The 23,255-nt window shown below is 40.1% G+C and overlaps 1 protein-coding gene across 6 annotated transcripts; it reads right to left on the bottom strand.

The window, feature by feature from the left end:
* Window positions 1–1,106: 1,106 nt before the first annotated feature.
* Window positions 1,107–22,996, bottom strand: LOC128847198 (uncharacterized). Of its 6 annotated transcripts, none has more exons than XM_054046559.1 (8): window positions 22,281–22,990; window positions 21,244–21,446; window positions 21,025–21,150; window positions 20,579–20,701; window positions 20,002–20,113; window positions 19,807–19,877; window positions 19,514–19,714; window positions 10,673–13,295 (listed from the first exon to the last, which is right to left on the bottom strand). In XM_054046559.1, exons 1-5 carry the CDS (start codon window positions 22,650–22,652, stop codon window positions 20,038–20,040), a joined length of 900 nt encoding a protein of 299 aa, XP_053902534.1. In that variant the 5' UTR covers window positions 22,653–22,990; the 3' UTR covers window positions 10,673–13,295; window positions 19,514–19,714; window positions 19,807–19,877; window positions 20,002–20,037. The 6 variants fall into 6 exon arrangements, with proteins under 6 accessions (XP_053902533.1, XP_053902532.1, XP_053902534.1 ...); XM_054046561.1 differs by lacking the exon at window positions 10,673–13,295 and adding an exon at window positions 13,302–13,956; XM_054046558.1 differs by lacking the exons at window positions 19,514–19,714; window positions 19,807–19,877; window positions 20,002–20,113 and adding exons at window positions 1,107–1,644; window positions 2,830–4,207 and having other exon boundaries at window positions 13,191–13,295; window positions 22,281–22,996.
* Window positions 22,997–23,255: the final 259 nt, after the last annotated feature.

Below are 23,255 nucleotides of genomic sequence, written 5' to 3'. Positions count from 1 at the left end.
AAGTTTGTGATGCCAGAGTTTCTCACCACTTGAGTCTGCATTCATGGCCACACTGGGACATTATTTCCACCAAATGACATTGACAGAAATAATGTTGCTTTCCCCATTGCTATTCTGGGGGACCCCGCATACTCCCTTTTGCCTTGGCATTTGAAACCATTTCAGAGACCCTGGCAAAAGAAGGTTTAATTACACACTCAGCATGTGTAGAATGGTTGTTGAATGTGCTTTTGGCAGATTAAAATCACATTGGAGGTGTCTACAATCTCATTTGGATGCCAGTGTCATCAACGATGTCAATTACTGTGGCTTGCTGTGCGCTTCACAGCCTTTGCGAAGCCTGAGGTGAGCTATTTCCCCGACTGGACCTCTGATAGCAAGGGGATACTGGATCAGTACCCTCAACCAGAAAGTACAAGTACCACAGTGGGAGCTGGTTGCACCGGGCAGCAGAAGTCACAGATGCTTTGTATTCTCACATTATGAACTTGCATGGCCCAAAGAAAGAGGAGGAATAGTACCTTTAGGAATGTGCTTGTGAGGAAAAAGTGGCCTATTAATTATTTTGAGGGTGGGCAGCGCTTGGGAGGGGTGTAGGCTTGATTCACATGCAATGTAAGTCTGAATGACATGATGAGTAATGAACTTGGCTGTGGGGGGAGACCAGAATGGGTGTACAGCCAGTTTATTGAAATGTGAATTGATATACCTTACCTAAATAAAAGAAGCATTGGTAAGCAAACCTATCAATTGCTCCTGAACATATTTTAGCTTTACTATCTCAAGCCATAATTCTATGATGCGATGCAATGCAATGCAATATCAATAAACGTTCTCGAAAATATAACATGCTTTATTTGTAAACATGTTCTAAAATAGTAAAACACACAGCACTGGGCAGGCCAGCAGCCATTCCAAAACCACACACCCAAAAGGGCAGGAAATAGTTAATACATGACATAATCCCCCTATCAGTACATGTTCCCTGGTCCAACATTCTCCTGTCCCTTCTTTACACATTTTCCCCTCACTTGGTGGTGGTGGTGGTGTGTGTGTGTGTGTGTGTGTGTGTGTGTGTGTGGGGGGGGGGGGGGGGGGGGGGGGGGGGAGAGAGAGGAAGATTTCCACCAGACGGGTTGAAGGTGGCAGCGGTGGTGGAGGTTTCCTCCAGAGAGGGGATTGATGAAGGAAGGCTGCACAGGGTTTAGTTGTCCTGCCCAGCCACTCAAGTCCTGAATGCATAGGCCACCCGACAGAATTATCAAGTTACTGCTGGACTGAGGGTATGTTGCAGGAACATCATGCCATGGAGTTGGAGAGGCAGCTGGAGATAATACTCTTCAGCCAGTATGGACAGGAGTTGCTGAAACAGTTCTCTCTGTTGAGCATTGTCCTCCTCTCTTAGCTGCCATTCCTATGCCAGGCACTGCTTTGCAAGTGCCTGCTCCCTAGTTGAAACCTGTCCTCCACCTGGACAGCAAACCTCAGCCTGTCCTCCTGCCTGTCAACATGCCACTGTTCCAGTCTTTTGTCACTCTTCTTCTGGTACTGGACTTGCTGGTCTGTCCTCTCAAGAGCATCAACTTGATCATGGAAACATTTCCTTTTGGAATGTGAAGGTACGTTAAGCCAGAGATCGAGTTCCTGAAAAAGAGCAGGCGGTACATAGGTTGAGGGTCCTGAAGTAGGACATGAAATAGGGGGTAATTGTCTAAGCTAGAGCACAGAATTAATTTTTGTGGAATCTCAAGGACAAAACGTAATATTTCTAAAGTGAACTAACACATAATGTGAAGGGGATGCTTCAGTCTTCAGACTGTCTCTGGATACAGCCTTGTTAATCGCAATCACAGAAGTGCAGAAACAACGGTAAGTTTAAAATTATAACCCTTTTTTGTTTCATAAAATTTTCTTAATTTCCATAGGGGGCGGAAGGCTGTTGTATATAGTGCCCTTGCTGCAAAAGGCTTTTTCTGTCATTTCAGGCCTTCCATATTGTGAAAGACAACTGTTCTTGTTGTACCCTGTTGGCAGAGGGAGATGTTACTCCAAGCACCTGGAGGGAAACCTGCAGTGTATGCAGCTGAAATATTCAAATGTATAGTGACCAAACAGCAAATCTGTTGTTGGAGTGGACTAGTCAGCTATACCAGGGGGGGCCTAGAAAATACACCCTTCCCTGCAATGTGTTTGACTATCTGGAGTCCTGCTTCACGAAAAGTTTGCAGCTATCAGCAGCCAAGATTGGGTCATAAGCTATGAGGGAATTAATATGATGCTGTGTTAGCTCACATATGGCTTACTCTGTTATTGCTGCACGCGAACATTCTGAAATTTGCAGCTTTCCTCCACCCCGCACCCGGCATAGTTCTGGGGAAAAACTGGCAGCCCACTCATACTTTGGAGAAATGATTTTGTGACCCACATACTGCATAGATTACCTCTAGCTGAAATGGACTAAATTTGGAAATAGAATACTGTATCCCAAACACAACACACTCAGTTCACTGTTTAAAGGCTGCTCCATGGACCCCGGAGGAGTGATTACAGAGTGGCAAATTTATTACTGAAAGGCAAACATGAATGACCCTAGCAAACATCTGTGACTTAACAGTTAAAATAACAGCTGTTTATGAAGTCTGAAATTCCAAGTTGTCATTTTGAACTCCACGTAGGGGTGGGAGTGGAGACACCAAGGCACTGTGATACAATCTGCCATTGGTGGCTGCACACTGCTAGCCGGGGCTTATCATTTTTGCATTGCTTCTTACAGCAGAAATCCCTCCCAGTACTGTAATAATAAACTGTACGTTTCAGTCATACACTTACCGGGCTCTGCGGTGGCTTCTTTCTCCACCAAGTTTTCTATAGATTTGGCAAAGGGCTGTTCCTTGAGGGTGTGGGGAATCAAACAGTTCTTCTAAGTAGGGACCAAGAATTTGCTGTCGATCCTGATCCACAGCCTGCTCTCGGGATGATTTCATTAAAAGAGTCACTTCATGCTCCTTACTGGGAGCCTAATACTGGCTCCCATCAGTCTCCATGCTGGATTCAGTGACCAAGAGGTCACCAGCCTGACTGACAAGATCTTCATGAAATATGGTTGGCTCTGTGCTGGGCACAGTGCCCAGAACCTTGTCAAAGTCATTATAAAGTGGGCATGTTGTTCAACAATTGCCCAAGGTGTGGTTCTTGTCCCTGGTCTTCTGCTACTCGCTCTTCAGCCTCTTAATGCGCTCCCTGCATTGATCACCTGTCCAGACAATCTGCAGATCTGCTAGTATGTGTGGTCATTTTTGGTGCTTTTGCTGAAGTCCACAGTTTTACTTGCTTTACATCAGAAATTCACCAAAATTTGGCTGTGCTCCCATGACCATGAAGCAGCTCACTTTGAAAAAAGCTTGATTGGCTTACTTTCCATTGCAAACCCAGGAGGTTCTCTGATACTGTGCTTTCAGTTTGGTGATCAGAAGAGAATGGGTTAGCACAGGGGTAGGGAACGTATGGCACACATGCCGAAGGCAGCACGCGAGCTGATTTTCAGTGGCATTCACACTGCCTGGGTCCCGGCCACTGATCCGGGGGGGCTCTGCATTTTAATTTAATTTTAAATGAAGCTTCTTAAACATTTTAAAACCCTTATTTTCTTTACATGCAACAATAGTTTAGTTATATATTATAGACATAGAAAGAGACCTTCTAAAAAACGTTAAAATGTATTACTGGCATGTGAAACCTTAAATGAGAGTGAATCAATGAAGACTTGGCACACCACTTCTGAAAGGTTGCCGACCCCTGGGTTAACAATTAGCTGAGCTGCTGCCATTCACCAAGGGGTGTGGCTTCAATTTTCAATACAGTGGATTGCAGATTGTTGAGACTAAGAGAGGACTTAAGGAAATTGTCCCATGGAATTGTGGTACTTCTGGCAGACTCCCAGGACCTGAGTAAAGCGGGGCTGTATCTACACTGCAAATCAAAAGGGCTGGGACCCTGGATCTCAGCTTGACTTGTGCTTGGACCCTCCAGCCCTGCAGGGTCCTGGGACCCGGGTCTGAGCCCTGGGACCCTGGGTTAGCACAATTGCAGTGCAGATGCAAAGGGGAGTTAGGCTTGAGCCCGAGCCCAAGCTCAAGCAGGGGCTTACGTTGCAGTGTAGACATACCATATAAGGTCTTGTGCATGCTCCTTCTCTTTCATTCATGCTCTGTTTTGATTAAACAAAAAGCAAAGAGATACAAATCATAAGAGCATGCTTACCATAGTTTTACCCAGGACTCATTTTTGGGCTCCCTTTACACATTCCATTTTTGCTTTAGGATTTTCACAACTTTTTATTTTTCTTAAGCTTAGACATACATATCACGTTCCATATGCTGTATATCTATTATACACAAAATATTAGAAGCCCATCAGTGTCGACCGACCCAAAAATCTAATATTAAAAAAAAAAATCACCCCCCAAAATTCTCCATTTTTAGATACTAATTTCTCTTATAAGAAAGACAGACTATTACTCCAAACCAGGAGCTGCAATAACTTCTCCTGAACCATGGCTTTAATAAGCAACACAAACAAGACTCAATATATACCAGGATCACAGATACGTGCTACACCATTTATCACTTATCACTGCTGGCTCCATGATTCAGAGCCAGCAGGGATCTGAAGTTGGTAAGAATCTTACATTCAGACATTTGGAAAGCAGGATTTTAGTCAGTTTCAGTTCCCTTCTGGTTCACAGGAAAGGAGCTGACACTGCTGTAACTTTTTTTTTATTAATGTTTTTACAACGCAAGGAAGATATTTTAGAACAAAATGTGTCATTTCTAAAGGGGGGAGGTTGAATTATGGAAATCATCCTACCGCTTTAAATAATAAATATCTAATTGACATTCCAATCTTAAAAGGGGATCTGGAAAGCTGAAATTAAAGTTGACTTAAACCCTAAAACATCCACTGAATTGCACCACTAACCAGGCTTTTTTTTTGGGGGGGGGGGGGGTGAGGAGAGAAAGGGTAATTTAGCACAAAGTGTTCATTAACTTAAGTTCTTTCCAAGAGCTCTGACTTCCAAGTTTAATCAAGACACTAAAATAAACAGTTCATTAACTTAATTGATACCGGAGATCCTGTGCAATTCATGATGCAGAATGATCTAAAGTGTCTTTAATAAATTAGTAATTGCCAAAGGATTTCAAGAGGCAGAAATAAAGGAATTACAAAAAAATTAGCTAAGATATTTCTTTGCTGAATACCCTATGCAACCTGGTTAATACAAGCTGTCAGCATTTCATCTGTTACTCAATGCTCAGAAAAAGGCAGCATTATTCTTTTTATTTCCTGAAGTTTGTCATTTTAAAATCGGATCCTTAATAGTACTAAGTTTCTACTACTATTTTTAATTGGTCACTGAAAGTTAGCCCATGTATTTGTCTAAAGCAGCGGTTCTCAAACCGTAGGCCGTGACCCTGTTTTAATGGGGTCGCCCAGGCTGGCATTAGACTTGCCGGGACCAAAGCCAAAGCCTGAGCCCCACTGCCCAGAGCTAAAGCCGAAGCTCTTGAGCTTTGGCCCCCCCACGCCTATGGCGGCGGACTCAAGCTCTGGTCCCCGCTCCTGGGGTCATGTAGTAATGTTTGTTGTCAGAAGGGGGTCCTGGTGCAATGGAGTTTGAGAACCCCTGGTCTAAAGGACCACAACAATACAAAAGTTACCTAAGCTACCGCTCCTTCCAATTGTTTTTGTAAACGACTGAAGTGTTTGGCGTTAACTATCTTAGACTGGAATAACGAAGGGTTTTTTTTATTACAAAAAAAGCATTATCTAGACAATATTAAATAGTCATAATTTAAAATCTTACCTTAAGACAATAGCTTGCATAATTACAGAGCATATGCTACATGTAGTAGAAGCTTATAGAAATATTATGCACATATGCAATAACAATATTTAAGATCAGAAGAGTGTACCCTGGAATTTTCTGAATGTATATTTCCACAGAACCGAAAAACCCAAGGAACTATATCAAATGACAAGATAAAAAAATCCTAAACTGGAGTTATGGTTTAAAAAGAAAAGTAACAAAATTAAGAGGAAAACAATTTGGAGAGCACTATTGAATTAAAAAAAAAATGTGTAATGTCAAGAAGCAACAAGTTAAGGTTCAATTATAAGAAGTTTGAAAATCTGGAAATGCACAGCTGGAGTCATCCAAACCACCTTTGCTCTATCCCCTATGACCAGCACTCTAGGCCCCTGCCATTTGTGGCACATGCAAGTTTGATATATGTATCTCAGTTTGACAAATCCTGAGAGTCTTATACCTCAGGGGATTGGTCCTAGTCAATCTTGAAAGTGTAACTAAGGATTTTAAGAAGTTTGCCAACTCTGGATATCTTAAATCTAAACTGTTTTAAGAATCTCCCTGGAATTTTTATTAAGACTCAAGCTTGTGTTTTTTGTAGATGTATCTTAAATAGAAGTACATGAGCCTCACATATAACATCTGTGATACACCAGATTGTCACCATCTAATACAGTGAATGCTTTGATAGGTCAGTTGTACTTATTTTCAGTCTTGTAAGAAGAGCACACAGAATTTCCTGTGGACATCTTAAATCCAGTGTATTTTCAACTACAGGCTACTGTATAAATAGCCTGAAAGATTAGTTATACGGATTACAGCACCACCCACTATGTACTAAGTGCTTTCTACACATATCTGAAGAGAAGTCCCTGTTCTGAAAAGCTTACATGTTGCTGCTACTGCAGCTATCTTGAACTAAGCAATACTTCATAGTTCACAAGCAACAAGTAATTAGCCAAGCTACTCATGTACAAGATTAAAGCTGAATACTTCCACAGTTGTCATAAACTATTAAAGTGTCAATACAATATCAAAAGGTTCAGGATGTGGCAAGATAATGATCCAACTTTTTCATTTGGAATTGGTTATGCCCATGGATAAGGCATTCATATGGATTTCAATAGGCAGGATTTTTAGCCCTTCCAGCATAATCTGTGGATATATTAACATTTTAGTGGGTTAATTAAGGACCATTTGGTGTGATATATTCTGCCTACATTATCAAAGCTTATTTTTGTGGATTTATAGTTCCTACTATTAGCATTTCAGCTGTCTGATGTTCAGGCATAAAGTTACATGCAGCGTTACACACATTTTTAGAATACATGCATGCACCCAGCACAGACAATACATACATCGGATCTACGCACATATTTTGTAGCTTGCATCAGATCCATGTACGTTTATTAATGTATAATGCTTGCATTATATGTGCCAGATAAGAACTCCACCAAAATCAAGCTGGACTCCCTCACCCTTTAAATAAAGGCTCACCTGTGGCATTAAGCCATAGCCTTGTGTTGGCACAGCATTGTAAAGCGTTCTCTGAGACCTCTGTGGGTGTATTAGAGGGAGTGAAATCTATGACACCCCACTAAGCGGTGTGTCACACTCTTATCTTTCCCTCCCTCCCCTCTCCCATTAAGGCTGGACAGCAAAGCTAGCAGGTGTGGATGGGGGCAAAGCCATGATCTTCCCTACTCCTCCCCCTTTTTTGAGGGGGAGCTTGCCCTAGGCAGAAGTCACTTAGCAATAGCACCTGCACACCCACATGCATGGGAGCTGCAACTCTATCCTACCCATGCAGGAAGTGCAAGGGGGAAGAAGTAACTTATGCTTCCAACCACACTGCACAGCTGCATAAGGGGCAATCTACAATCTAGCCCCAAAATACTTAGAGCCTCCAGCCACCCAAAAATTAGTCATAAGTGCTTCTCCCTTTTTGAAATTCTCTCTGATATTCTAATGACTTTGAGCTGTAAAGGGGCAAAGTAAAGAAATTTCACGTAGTCAGAACACCCATGTTTCAAAAATGCCTTGGCCAGTTTCTCCTTAAACTACCTAGAAAGAGTTTTGTCCTGGCAGAGGATCCTGCATGCAAGTTTCCACTTATTGTGGTTAGAATGTGATGAAATAATGTAAGGAGAAATCAACCTTCACTATATCATTAATATTTCCATATCCATATAAATATGGAGATATTATAACAAGGTATGCAACCCCATGCTCTGTGAGCTCCTACACAGTTTTCACAGTGATATAAATGTGGAATAATCAATGCACCAAATATACTTAAAAACAAAATAAGATGTCTCAACAGCAGACATTGTATTCAACCCCAACCAGCACAGCCCATGCTCTCCCTAAATGCCTGGGAAATTCAGGCCCTTGCAGTATATCTGAAAATTCATAAAACACTTGTTACATATACTTGTGCAGACAGTTTGTTGTGCACATGCAAAAAAAGTATCTAAATTCAGTATTTTTTTATACCTGCACAATGCAGGCATCCAAACATGTTTATTTTAAGTTGGGAAAATAAAAGAAAACTACTCCTATGCTGACAAGTTATGTCTTTTTTTTTTAAACTTTGTTACAGTAGTGGTGAAAAGGGCAAACAGAAAAGAATATAGTAAAGCAAGATGAGTGCACATGCTGCATCCTATTCTTTGTAAAACCATTCCAGCTTTCCAAAATAAAAGAAATTGGAGTGTGTTTATACACAAATAACCAAGGCTATCGTTTCATTGACTATTGCACATAAAGCAATACTAAAACAGCTGCATTTCACATATTAATAACTGATTTAGTTCCATATATAAAATACAACAACTTCAGAGGACAAGTGAATTTTCCATAATACTTTTTGGTCAAAGATTTAGTAACTTTGGTAGAGAAAGCATTTCAATATAAACATTTGAGCCTTGTTACTAAAGAACCAGCATCACCACAAACTCCAAAATTCTTTCGCAAACATTTTGATGACATATCACATGTAGAGCAGTTTTTAAATTTTACATCCAAGTTATTACTCTTATTCAATATAAGGTAAATTACATTTGAAAATAGATGAAATGAGAACTGCTTAGATCCACCAGCTACTTTCACTCCTAGAAGTTGCCTAGTCTATTTCTCAACACCCCAGGTGAATTCCACCCATATGTCCACTCACCATAGACTCTGGGTATCATGGTGGTGAGAGAGAACTGGAGTTCTGTTAAGGAGTGGAAGGGATGGGAGAGCAGTTTCTGGAACAGGGAGAGGAAGTAGAATTAGAAAGTAGCTGTGGCTTAGGACAAGCCATAAAAATATTCAGATTGCAGTTCCTCTTCTACTTCATCTCCCACTCCACCAAACTGAAACCCCACTGCCCTCACAGAATGATCCCCCATACAGTCCTCTCCTTCCTTGACCCTCACACACACAACTGCTTCTCCTCTCATACCATCAATCATAGCGCCTCCCGTCCAAAACTTCCTACTATGCCAACTCGCCACTATTCCAAACACCAATCACCCCCTGCCCTGCCCCTTTAAAAAAACAGCCTTTCCCTCCTCTCTTCTCCCTGCTTAACATTAACTTTTACTTAAATTCTGAAAAGCTTTTTTTGCATACAGGAATTAAGAGCTCACTGTGATTAAGTAAACTGGTTTATTGCACAGCTGCAGTGCTGTCTCTAACCACCAGTTCTCCTCCATGCAGTCCATGGACGAACTTTGCAAGGAAATTTGTTTAAAGTGTTATTATATATCCAGCCATTCATAACAGAAATCCTGAAGGGCCTATCAAGCATACATTTAGAACATGAAAATCATTGACCAAGATTTTCAGAAGTGACTAGCGATTTTCTGTGCTCAACTTGACACACTTTAAAGGGCCTCTTTTAAGGTATCTTGAGCTGGGTACACACAAAAATCAAAGCGAAGAAAATCACTAGTAACCTTTGGAAAATCTTGGCTTCCATTTCTACAATAATCATGGTTAGAGCTCAGTCTTATTTACTGAATACTTTGTACTAATGTGCCTTTCTTCTAAGGTTCAAAACACACTTGAACCTCACAATTCCTCTATAGTAGGTATTCTTCCCATTGCATCGATGAAGAAATGGAGGCACAGAAAGAAAATTGGCTTCCACAAAAATCACCCAGCAAGTCTATGGAAGAGCTGAAACTAGAACCAAAGACTTCTATATCTCTATTATATATCCTAAATAATGTGCGTGACTAGTTTTCCCTTGTTGATTTATGACTGCATGATAAATCCTGAATATAGGCATTTATAATAGAAACAGAATTGTTAATGTCTCACAAAAAATGGATGTTCATTCTAAATAAAAAACAGTTTTGATTAACTACCCTATTTTCTTTATTCTTTACTGTATAAAGGAATACGCCTGCATTTCTCCAAGGTATATCTGCTCCCACTGCTTATTCCTCACAAGAACTACAATGTAGACATCCAAACATGTTTATTTTAAAGTTGGGAAAATAAAAAAAAACTACTCCCATTCTATACAGACATCAGTTGTGATGTTACAGGGCTGATCATTCCACACTTTAAATAAAGGGCAAGGGCTATTAAAAAGAAAACTGTTCTCATGAAGTTTTACAATAATTAACCAAAAAAGAAAATCTCATAAAATACAGGACAGATTATCAGAATTATTTCTAAACTTTTGAAGTATTCCATTTCATATCAACAGATTTCATGGTTTTAAACAAGAAAAAAATTATTTGCCAAAGCAAACAGGAGAAAGAACACAACTACCAAATTTAGTAGTTATGAAATTCTGTATTTTTGTACTCAAATTCCCATGTAAATGAGTGGTAAGCGTACCTGCATTTATAAGGAGGTTTCCAAATGTATCCCAGTTTAAATACAGCTAGAACACTTACATTTAAAAGATTCAGTAGCTCTTTCTGAATTCCAGTAAAGGAAATAGAAGACCTATGGCTATACAGAAAGCAACTGCAACAGTAATGCTGCATTCAAAAGACCAACACTCTATAGCAAACCATTTTTTTCCTGTTTAAAATCATACTGGTGGTGGCTATGCCCTGTAGCTAAATAACTGTTCATATGAAATGGAACACTTCAAATGTGTTTAGTTTAGAAAAAATTCTGATGATCTATCCTATGAAAGGGTGGAAGTTTTATCCATTTCTTAGGTACTTCAACTGTAAACTAATACCTAAGAAATGGATGAAACTTCCACCCTTTCACAAGTTCTCTGTAGTCATATATTTACATTTAATGTTCCTGGAAGGCTAGTTACATATTGGCTCAAATGGCCATTTGACCATGAATCTTTTCTACTTAATATACTGGTAGCACAACAGCAGAACTAACTTTTACAGCCAGGTAAGATTTTTTTTTTCCCCTCGTACTTAAACATGTACTCTAGTTTACTGTTCTACTTGATGCATTGGGCCAAACCACTGTCCAGTATTCTACCCTCCAAAACCTGCTACTTAAAAGTATTCAACTATGTATCAACTTCTAGAGATAATCACAGTATATTGTAACAGTCCAGAAGAAAATATGAAGCAATATCTACTCTTTCCTTCAACTCCAAGTGCATATTCTACAATAGAAATTTAAGAAAAATTGACCAGTAAGGTGAGGTACAGTGTATGGACCATACTATATTCAGATATTATCCATCAGCCAAACGGCCATTATTTTGCTTAACTTGACACTGAAGATTTAAAGTGTATGTGATTTTCAGTCTATTTCCATAATAAGTTTAACAGTATAAATATTTCAATTATATATTTATAATGCATAAGGTCTGGAAAGAGCGGATGGTAGTTCAGTGCTCAGCCACCACATGGGGACAGAGTTCCCTGACAAAATTCTCTTTATAGTTATGTGCACTAGGGTGACCTTGTATGTTTTGCTTCAGGGTGCGATGGACCACACTGAGCATTGAATCCTTTGTCTACAATGCCATTTACAAAGTTAAGTTGAAGACTAAACCTTTCTTTAAGCTCTTTCATCATTGAAGTGACTGCCACCAGTAAAGATGCCATTTTTTCTAGGCCAGACTAAGTCAGCAATTAGGCTTGCATTACTGAACATCAGGCAGCCAGGGACAAAATTTTGAACAAACAGAGAGAAAGATATAATACAAAGTGCTAAAACATTCCTTCTCAACAGAAAGTTTCCAACAAATACCATCCCTTTCTGTTTTATTTCAACAAGTTGGTGGTCCATGTAACGTTTGACAATAGTTATTTTATATTATTATTATTCAATAAGACAGAATTTCCTCAGTTACCGTACTTCAAAGCCAGCAAAAGAAGAGTTAAAGAAAAAGGGGTAGCATTTGCTTTGTAACAACAGCTGAACTAAAGTGCCTTTTAAAAATAGCATATTTTGTGTAATGGTCTAGTTGGAAGAGTTTGTCTCTAAAGGGTTGGTCCTGGTCTCATTCAAGTCAATGGAAAAGCTCTGATTGACTTGAAGGATACAGGATCAACACCTAAATCCCCATGAGTGTGTTAGATGGAAGACTATAGGACTTCATTCTCTTTGGCCAATTAGGCTCACAGTTTTATCCAAGCCATTTTATATGCACATATTGAACATACACACATACCTAGTTCACTATTGCCAGATGAAAATTTTCCAGGATTATTCATATTTAGTAACTACACACAAACTCTCAATTATATACAGAATCAATACTACTCTATTGAGCTTTAATAATTATTGTGATGTTCGATGCTGATATGGCCTTTGTAACTGAAACATATAATCAAAGATTCAAAAAGCACTATTTTGGTTTTAATAAAATGAAAACTAATACATGAGTGATCAAAATAATTAACACACTGAAATTTATCAAAGTAAGTATTTGCACATGCATGTCATCACTAGCTATCAAAAATCATCATTCAGTGCATAGCCTCTCTGCAGAAAATCCAGGCATGTATTGAACCTGCTCCATAGGAAGAGGACTTTTGGGGGGAAAATTACAGGAAAGAAAACATGATCAGATGGTACCACCGCTTCTAGAATGTCATTTGAACACTGTCACCACATATTTGTGTGTGAATAAAATGTTCAAAGGTTATAGAAAGTAAGCCATCATTCTCAAGCTGATCAGAAGTTATTCTACTAGTATTGGTGTAGTTTGCTGTTTCTCTTTCCCATTAAAGAGCCATGTCTGACCCTGATGCAGTTTTCATTATGGACTTCCATAATGAAATAGTACACTCCACACTTTATTAATGTTAACATACCACAATGAAGTTTCAGTTAATGAATTTTAATTTGTTGCTTGACAATTAACATGGAATTTTATACTACAACTTACAATAAGTTCTCCATAATAAATAACATCCTCACAGCAAAACCAGAAGGGATCAAAAATGTCTCAGCACCATTATGTAAACGCTTGATATTCTTCTTGTTGGCCAGCCTGAAAAGTAATGTGACAATGATCATTAAGGTGCTTTTTTTGTGACCTTCAGAAACCTAAATAACAAATATGGTTTCATTTTTACTGAAGTTACATTAATACAAGTACTTGTCAGTGGAATTTTACATAAATTATTTGTTTCCAATTATTTTTGGATTATGTTAACCTATTTACATTGGTAATGACTCATTTGCATTTTTGCATGTGCAATACATACTTTTTGCCATACTGGTATTCTACACTTTCACAATATTTCTTCTCGCTATGGTTCAATACAATTTAACATATATTGTTACAATTAAAATAACTCAATGACTGTTGTATTTTACACTAAAATACCCCCATCTTATTTTTCTAAGGACAAAAACAGTTACACATTCACTTAAAAATTATAGTAATAAAACAGTGATAGAAGATAAAATTTACAAACATTTTCCAAGGCAAAAATATTAATAAAATAGCCTGAAGAAAAGGAAGCTGAATACATCAGGGCTCATTTTACTTCAAGTCGTAATTTCTGTGTTTGATACCGACTACACTTCAGCTGAAAGTGTGCTAGCAAAAACTGCCAGGGCTTGAAAAATAACCCACTTGCCAGTGGTGAGCAGGAAACTCTCCCTGGTGACCTGGGCATCTTATCAGTTTTCTCCATAATTTAAGCCTTTAAAAAAAAAAAAAAAAGTTTCTAGCCTTTATAGCTGCAAAGATACCCCTCCATATCTGAACCAGTGCTATGCTGTCTTACTGAATCTATCCAAAACGATTAGAGGTGTAAACTGACTTCAGTTCAAATCCTAGCTCTGCACTCAGTCAAAGTAGCCAGGTCCAATATTGGGAATTTCTCTAGGGCTGACAGTCATTCTTTTCCTTCATATTCCCAAAGCCACCGTACAGCAGCAGAAATACCATGTGGATGTTTGTACAGCCACAAAATAGCCTCCTCCACATCATTTGCTATAGTGTGTGAGTGGAAGTGATGCACTGTTAACTAGATCCACCAGCACCTTATCCAAATACCCACTGTTCCAAGAGGTGCTCATTTCTCATACAGGTTCCCCAAAATCCTGTCCCATCCCCCGCAAGGTTGAACTACACTGTTTCCGCTAGTGGATCTTATTTACTTTGAGGATTCTCAGAAATTCTCCCACCATCACTCCAGACTGGTTACACTGCTCTACAGCCAAAATGCTTCTGAAATAAATGTAGTCAAACTTTACTAATTCTGGGTCACTGAGAACGAAAATGATGCTTAAAATTGTTGATTGGCTCTAGTTTTCAAGATACGCTATTGGGTCAGTATATACGACCCTTGACTTGGGAATGGCGGAGGATAAGTGAGTTATAAAGGGAAGGGATCTCAATTTAAACCAGAAATGACTAAAATACATCTTTGACTGCATCTATGAATAAATCTATGACTGGGTTTGGACAGTACTTGCTTTTTAGGCAAAACAATGAATGGTGCAATCTGAAGCTGGTATTGCGTCATACATGATATGCATTGCATCATGTTATTTCTAGAAGTCATGGATGATGCAATCATAACGAAGCTTGCATCACTCTGCTGAACAAATTGCCCTATATCAGCTCTAGAAATCATACAGTGTCGTGCTCTCTTATTTGTCAGTTTTTGATTTTGCAAAGGGACACATTTCTGTTTAGCCAAAGTGAGCAGAGATGCCTCATACTTGTGTGAACAGTGCAGATAACTTCTGCTATGTTTGTGGTGAAGTGACTTTTGCATCACAAAAGCGCAGTATAACCACTATGGTTAAGAAAGCCTATCACCTTTATTTTGGCTGCAAAATTGGAGATCAGGACAAGAGGCGGGCCCCACACATACGCTGCAACACTTGTGCAACAAATCTTCGCCAGTGGTTGAACAGGAAAAGGAAATCTATGCCTTTTGCAGTGCCAATGATTTGGAGAGAGCCAACAGATCATACCAGCAATTGTTACTTCTGCATGGTGCCTCCAGTTGGCAAAGGTGTGTCAAAGAAGAAAAAGTGGACTGTGCATTATCCAAACATTTCATCAGCTATATGCCCAGTACCCCACGGAGAAGGGCTGCCGGTTCCTGATGCATCAGAATCATTCTCACTTGAGTCAGACGAGGAAGAGGATGAAACTTCTGGTCCTGAACCATCAATGTCACAGGACCCACATTTTCTCCCATCCTCCTCCTCTGAACCACACCTCATAACACAAGGTGAACTGAATGACCTTGTCAGGGATTTGGAACTACCCAAGAGTAAGGCAGAGCTGTTGGGCTCCAGACTACAGCAGTGGAATCTCCTGGCAGCTGATGTTAGGGTTTCCATGTTCCGTGACCGTCAAAAGGATCTTGTCCCATTCTTCTTCATGGAAGGTGATCTTGTAGCCTGCAATAACATCGATGGTGTGATGGCAGCCCTCAACAACGTTCACGATCCAGATGAGTGGAGACTGTTCACTGATTCATTGAAGACGAGTCTTAAAGCTGTTTTACTGAATAATGGCAATGTTTTGCCATCAATTCCAGTTGGTCATGCAGTCCATATGAAGGAAACCTATGACAACATGAAACAACTTTTGAGGTGCATAAACTATGACCAACATCAGTGGCAGCTTTGTGGCGATTTGAAGGTTGTTGCTCTCTTGCTTGGTCTGCAGACTGGATACACAAAGTACTGCTGTTTTCTCTGCGAATGGGATAGTCATGCAAGAGATTCCCACTACATCAAGAAAGATTGGCCACTCCGACAGTCATTGGAGCCTGGGAGGAAAAGTGTTCAGCATCCACCACTTGTTGAATCAAGGACGATTTTGTTACCACCCTTACACATCAAGCTGGGTCTGATGAAGAACTTTGTCAAGGCCATTGACAAAACACAAGCAGCTTTCAAGTACTTCCGTGGAAAATTTCAAGTTTAAGTGAAGCTAAGATAAAGGAAGGTGTCTTTGTTGGTCCTCAGATTCGTGAACTTCTTCGAGATGATGCATTTGACCAGGCACTGCGTGGCAAGGAAAAGACGGCATGGAAAGCCTTCCAGTTAGTGGCAATAAATTTTCTCGTAAACAACAAGGCAGACAACTACAGGTTGTTGGTGGAAAACCTCCTCAAGGCTTACAAAAGCCTTGGTTGCAACATGTCACTAAAGGTACATTTTTTGCACTCTCATCTAGATTTTTTTCCACCGAACTGCGGACCAGTGAGCGACGAGCACGGCGAGCGATTTCACCAGGACATTGCAACCATGGAGAAACGCTATCAGGGCAAATGGAGCCCATCAATGCTTGCAGACTATTGCTGGACAGTGACAAGAGATGCTCCATTTAATGAATACAAGAGACAAGCCAAGAAGCACCGAGTAGACACTGAATAGGACTAAACTATGTACAGAATAGTTTTTTGCCTTTTGTTTCATAATAAATTTTATTTATATAACGGTTTTGCTGATTTTTAAAGTGTTACATAAACAGGACAGGTGAAATATTATCATGTAAAGCAACCATAAACACATGAAAAGACCCAGGTTTACAATTTATGATTAAAACTCTACTATCTACACAATATACATAAACATAAAATGTAAAAACTTAAATATCTTAGAAACAGTAGCCAATCAGTTGTTTTAATTGTCATATTTGAATTCAGCACATCAAAATACATAATAGCACATTTTATCTTTGAAGCAGACGACTTCGCAAAAACTGTAGACCAGTGCATTTTTAATCACATCATTTAACACTGCCCAGAGAAGGATGGGAGAATTTCAGAAAATCCTCAGTGTAGGCAGAGCCAAAAAAAGAGTCCTCTATAGCTGCAGAGTAGGGTGTAATATGTCCCTAAGAGTGATAGGAACCATTTCCATTCATCTCAACAGAGTGTTGATTTTAAAGATTTTAACCTCATGAAGGTGGAATAATAGAACTGGAACTTCAAGGAAGCTGAAATGCACCCCCCTCCCCACACACCATTGGAGACTAAGTCTCCAGCTTAGTAGGCTACTGGCTGGTTTGCCAAGATCTGAACTTTGTTTAAACATGGTGGTGGTCACCATATTTCACTGAACAAGTTGGACAGAAATTTCCCGGCCCTCCAAAACAAACAAAAAAAAGCCAAACTACTTGGGGAAGGAGGGTTCTATAGAGAGAGTGGTTTCTCAGAAAAAAAAAATCCACAACTGTCAGGGAAATTGTCTAGGAATAACCATTTAAATAGTTGTTGCCAGAACCACTTCAGCATGGACAGGATTAACTGGACCCAGAAACATAGCTTAGTATTAGTATGTTACTCTGTGAGCAGTACTAATGAGCACCACCAATTTATCTCACAGATATGCTTTTACCCAAACCAATAACTATGACACTGGTGGGAACAGGATTACTGAACAAACTGATTGTTAATTTGTAGTATTGCTCAGGCAAAAAAAACTCTGTATAACATGAGGACAAAAGGTATTTGGTCTGGATATATACAGCCACCTAACATTATGTTCCAGGATTAAGTCCCTGGAAAAAAACAGCCCTTTTATCTCAGGAGGGCCATCTTCATCCTCTCCTCTTTGAGAGGATATGGTAAATAGGAAGAATAAATGGCTTCTTAAAACTTACTGGGATAGCCCTATACTCAATGTAATTGAACTATAAAGATGGATTTGAAAGCAACCAATGTGGTCACATGGCTGGCATTCCAAAATGTTAAGATTGAGAATGATCAGAGGATACATGCTCGAAAAGAACCAGCAACCGAGGGGAAAGTGTTCAACTGCTTCCCTTCAGCTGCAGCACTGTAATACATTATTGCTCAAAGCAGCCTTTCAGACACTGGAACCTCTTCCTCCCTATTCCTGCTTTAACTTTTCTCAGCCTCCAGTAGCAGAAGCCTTGCTACCATTAATAACCAACAGCTACTTTGCCTGACAAGCACTTTTAAACCCAAATGTTCCACTCCCTCACACAGTGTCCTTCCTCCAAAATAGTCCCCCAATTACTCAGACCCCATCCCAAAGGCTAAAATCAAGTTGGATGGATGGGATTCCAAAAGCAAGACAGAAAAAAAAAAAAATTAAAGTTGCTGAGAAGGCCTATGAGCTGCAGAGCTACCCCCCGGGATCTCTGAAAGATAGTGTTCAAATAGTTTGCTTCCAAAATTAACTAATTAGAGTGCTTGGAAAACAAACTGCTGTAATACTGTTAAAAAAACTATTATGGTGTAGTTAAGCACCCACAATGAGAACTCACTATATGGATACTGCTTTACATTAATGTTACCCCACACTCATACTTGCATATAATGAAAATATATCCTACATATTCAAAGGCTGACAGGACACTCAACAGGGCATTACACTCCCAGAGAAGCAGGAAATACTTGCCTGCCTACCCACCCTTCACTAGGAAGTACATTCTCAGACCTTTAAAACCAGGGAAAAGATTGCCAGTGCCAATAATCTTTGTCCATTAAAATATCCATCATCACGTTTTTCAAAAGGTGAACAGAATTCTCTATGAGGCTGACAGAGAAACATCTTAATAGCTCTCATATCCATCTAAGATAGCACTGCTTTATTGGTTAGGATGCTAGCCTCAGACTTGGGAGATCTAGGTTCAATCCCTTGTTCTACCATAGATGTACTGTGTTTCTCTGGGCAACTGACTTGGTCTCCCCGTGCCTCAGTTTCACGCATCTGTAATATAGGATAACAGTACTGCCCACGTCACAGGCAAGTTGTGAGGAAGCATATATTAAAGATTGTGAGGCGATCAGATACTAAAATAATGAGAGGTATATATGTACCTAAGATATAAAGATAGTATTTTTCTACAAAAAACATCCATGGTCAGCCATTCAAGTGATCCAATTAAATAAATATTCTTAGGTAGTTTGTAATTACCTAAAATACTACTTGTTCCATAAATGAGAGACTTCACCTAACTTTCCTAGTTCTTAAACATAGCTAACATTTCTTTGCTTTGAGCATGCATGTGCCTAGTGACCTGGCCTGTTTATTAACAATCATTTGTCCAGCATTTTCCATTTCAAAGCACTGGAGTAATATTAATTCATATATTAATCTTTATATAGATGAAGATTATAAGATTGTTCCAAAGTACTGTATAGCTACCTAATACTAGGCTATGAGAAAATTTTAACGATGATCAACCAATTTGTACAATATTTCTGACATACTAAAAGGCCATAAAACAAGTATTCCATAGAAAGTTTCACTTACCCATGATATATCAGTCTCACAAAGTCAATCTTAGATCCTTGCTGCTTTCTAAAGCAAACTGAAGTTCTGTTGTCAGAATAAGATGCCAACTTGAATGTACTTGAATTTATCCACTTCACTGATTTTGCAATTCACTCAGTTTTTCCAAACATTCTTCTGAATCACAAGAGGACTCACTTTCAGAAATTCCAGTGAGTTTATCTGTCAAAATCGAAGTAGGAAAAGTTACAAAAGTTACAAAAAAGAATAGTGGAAATTAAGATTCATGCAAACATGCTTCATGCCTTACGTACTTCACCATATTAGCGAGGGGTTTGGACACACCATGCAATGCCATTGTAATGTCCTAGGCTCTCAGAGTCCCCTGCACACATTAAAAATACATTTTTAAAGAAAGTTAGGTAACTAAAATATGGACCAAATTAAAGTATTCAGTAACGCTGTTGTGGATAATTGAAACCTAAAGAAAGAGTAATGGACAAGCATACCTATTTGAGGCTCCTTTGATCTCAACTGTGAATGCCTCAGTTACTGTTGGTATTGCAGTAAAAGAAATCAGTAGAGTCGACTGATGGTGTGGTTGCCTCGAAGAACACAGCACTATTTTAGATAGGTTAACATGTCACTTTGTATGTAATATCATTCCAAAACAGGCAACAATGAAACATTTGTCTTTTGAGCAAATTTAACTGCACACACAATAATTGCATTAGTCTGCAGGCTGCATTCTGCTACAACTATCAAAATTTACTCACAATTTCACTGTAAAATACCTGAGACACTATATTTTCTTGTTATGTCAGAGAGCTTTACATACAATTATGGAAGGCAGCAAACAGAGATGCAGGTTTGCTGTGTGTGCCCCTTGAGGTTTTCAACTTTCCCACAACGTACTTCAGGTTTTCCCCTCATCTGGACCATCCAAAAACATTCAATTTGTTTTTAAATAAGAGATAAGAGCATGAATGGTATGGGTTTCTAATAAGCAAAATTAAAAGTGATAATAAACTGATGCAAAATAATATATTCAGATATAAAACATGCAAAAGTAAGAGTGTCACTAACGTGTCATCAGTCTCAGTTGAACAGTCATCAGGCAAATCCCTCTCTTCTTTCACAGTTATGATTCTTACATCTTCGGGTCCAGAACAAGTAGATTCTTTAGACAATTGGTCATCATTGTCATACCTGTAGCACAGAAATATGCATATTAATTAATATTGCTCACTTCTACATTTATTCTCTTCAAGCATTCTGAAGGTATATATTTAACTTTGAAATATCATTAAAATTCTATAGATATCATTAAAAGTTCTAAAATCTATAGATAATGGGAAGTCCAGCACCTCTTTTGTGCACATTCTGAGGTTTCCAATTTTATTAAAATGGGCTGCCAATTTTTCTGTACATAAACTCTCTTAACTGTAATTTAAAAGACTTTCCTGTGATCTTTTAAGCACAAATTAAATTTTGTTTATACTAATCATGTAAAAATAGAGAATGTTACTAACGTTCCATCCGCTGCTATTAAAGAAGTGTCATCTGGCAACTCTCTTTCCCCTTTCACTGTAATTCTTCTCACATCTTCAGGCAGGGAACATATTGATGCTTTTGACAATGGGTCATAGTTGTCATATCTGTATTACAAAAATATATTCGGTATTAAATTAAATTTGAGAATAGTCTTTGGTTCATTTAATTGTAATAAGATGTGGTGATATTTTACTTACAAATCTAGTAAAAATCCTGCAACTTCTGCATCATTTCTGAAATCCAATTTTTCCTTAAGTGTCAACCATCTATCAATATGATTTCCCACATAGATTCTTGTTTTCCCTCTTCTTCTATCGAGACTTTGCTTCCTCTTTTTCTTTTCCAAGCAGGACAGTACAGGGGGTCTACCACATCTCTTTGCCGGTAATGACATTGTAAGCTTACAAATAAGGAGAAATAATAGTAAAAATGCAGTTCATGGCAGTTATGCAGATGTCAGTGTTCTAAGTCATCGCTGTAAACGCTGATTTCAAACACTGCAATATTTACACACATACACAGGACCAAATATACCAATTAAATCATCTTACACACAAGTTCAGGCTCAACGAGAACCTCGGAGCCTGACCAGAGAGCTGCCTAGCATCTTTATCTCCTATTGACTTTAAACAAGGATTCAGCACCTCTCTGAGGAGCACATACATAATTGAACATAGATCACAATATACACCGTAAGATCAACTAACATCCATGCACGTAGTAGCTGATTTAAAAAAAACTGCTTTCTTGTATATCTCCCCTATCTATGAAAAAAAATCAACTGCTACATTTCTTTAGCCCCTGTGTATCCGGCACCCTCCACTCCCCTTTGGTTTGCCTTCTCTCCCTTCTCGTGGCTCTCCTTACTGCTGCAGCTTCCCCCTGCTCGGAGCAACTCCTAACCTCCACTTTCCCCCTCGTCTGCCCAATTTTGCAGCTCTTCTTCCCATGGTGCGGCTCGCTCCCTCGCGGGATGCAGGAGCCTCGCACGGGCTCCGTCCTTAGCCTCGTCCGTCGCTCCCACAGCGAGGGCAGGAAGCTTCAGGGCTTCACTCGGGAGCGGAGGGAGCTGAGCGCCCACCCCCTGCGGTGCGGCTCAGCCCGGGCAGTGCCAGCGGGACGGGGACGGGCCCGTGCGGGAAGCGTTATGTCCCGGGGCTCCCCTCGGCCCGCTCCCCCCTCACGCCCTCCTCCCGCAGCCCCGGAATCCCATCACCGCTCCCCTTCCGGGCACCTGGCGGGGCAGGGTCCCGTCTCCCAGCCGCGCCCCTCCCCGTGGGGCCGCTCGCTCGCTTCCCAGCGGGGAGTCACGGCGTCGGAGCCGCCGCCGGCAGCAGCAACAGCAGGTGCGCGCGGCCCAGAGCGACGAGGTCGCGCGCGCGACCCGCCGAACCGAGATAAACACGGGACACGTGACCGCCCGGTCCTGGCGCAGGCTGATGACGCACGTTTTGGGTGGGGAGGGGGAAGAGCCCCGCCGCGCGGACCGTCTCGCCTTTCGGGCGAGCAGCAGCCCCTGACCAAGGGGTCCTACGGGCCGGGCAGCCCGCGGAGAAGCGCTGCGGACAGAGCGATAGGAAATGTAAATTGAAGTGCCCCGCAGCATCACTGTATCTCCCCAGCCAGGCTAGTGCCATTCATCCACCTGCTCGCCCACGCCGCAGCATTTGTCACACTGTTCAATGCCATTAGCTCGCAGCAGTGACTGGAAAAAAGGTCACGAAAGGAACTCACCAGACACTTTGGCTGTTCTTCTTGGTTACTAGGCTCTGTAGAAGAGGGTAAACGCGTTCCCGGTATAAGCACACATCAGATTCATAAAACCCAGAGTCCACCACACTATTTTGTGATAAAAAGTTCTAACTTAGCAGTGCCACGGGCTAATAAGGTGCCAACCCTACTATCTAAATTTGAGCAAGTGTGGTCATTTTTGTTGAAAAATGAATACATTTCACTGCTGGTTCCAAAATAAAACTTAAGTGATTAACTCAATTAAAAGTTAGAGATATTATTCTTTTATTTATATTCAGTATATAGTAGTATCTGTATGTGGATAGGAAACAAGTCCATTCTGTATAACATGCCTCTTGCAATCAATATTATTGCTACTGATACTGCAGTAGTACCTACAGCCCAAATAGGGATCCAGGCCCCATTGTGCTAGCACTGACAGACACACAACAAAAAGGTGGCTGTTGCCCTGAAAAGT

This window comes from Malaclemys terrapin, chromosome 13, assembly GCF_027887155.1.
Source record: "Malaclemys terrapin pileata isolate rMalTer1 chromosome 13, rMalTer1.hap1, whole genome shotgun sequence".
In the NCBI taxonomy this organism is placed as follows: Eukaryota; Metazoa; Chordata; order Testudines; family Emydidae; genus Malaclemys; species Malaclemys terrapin.
This window is presented reverse-complemented; position numbering and strand designations above follow the sequence as displayed.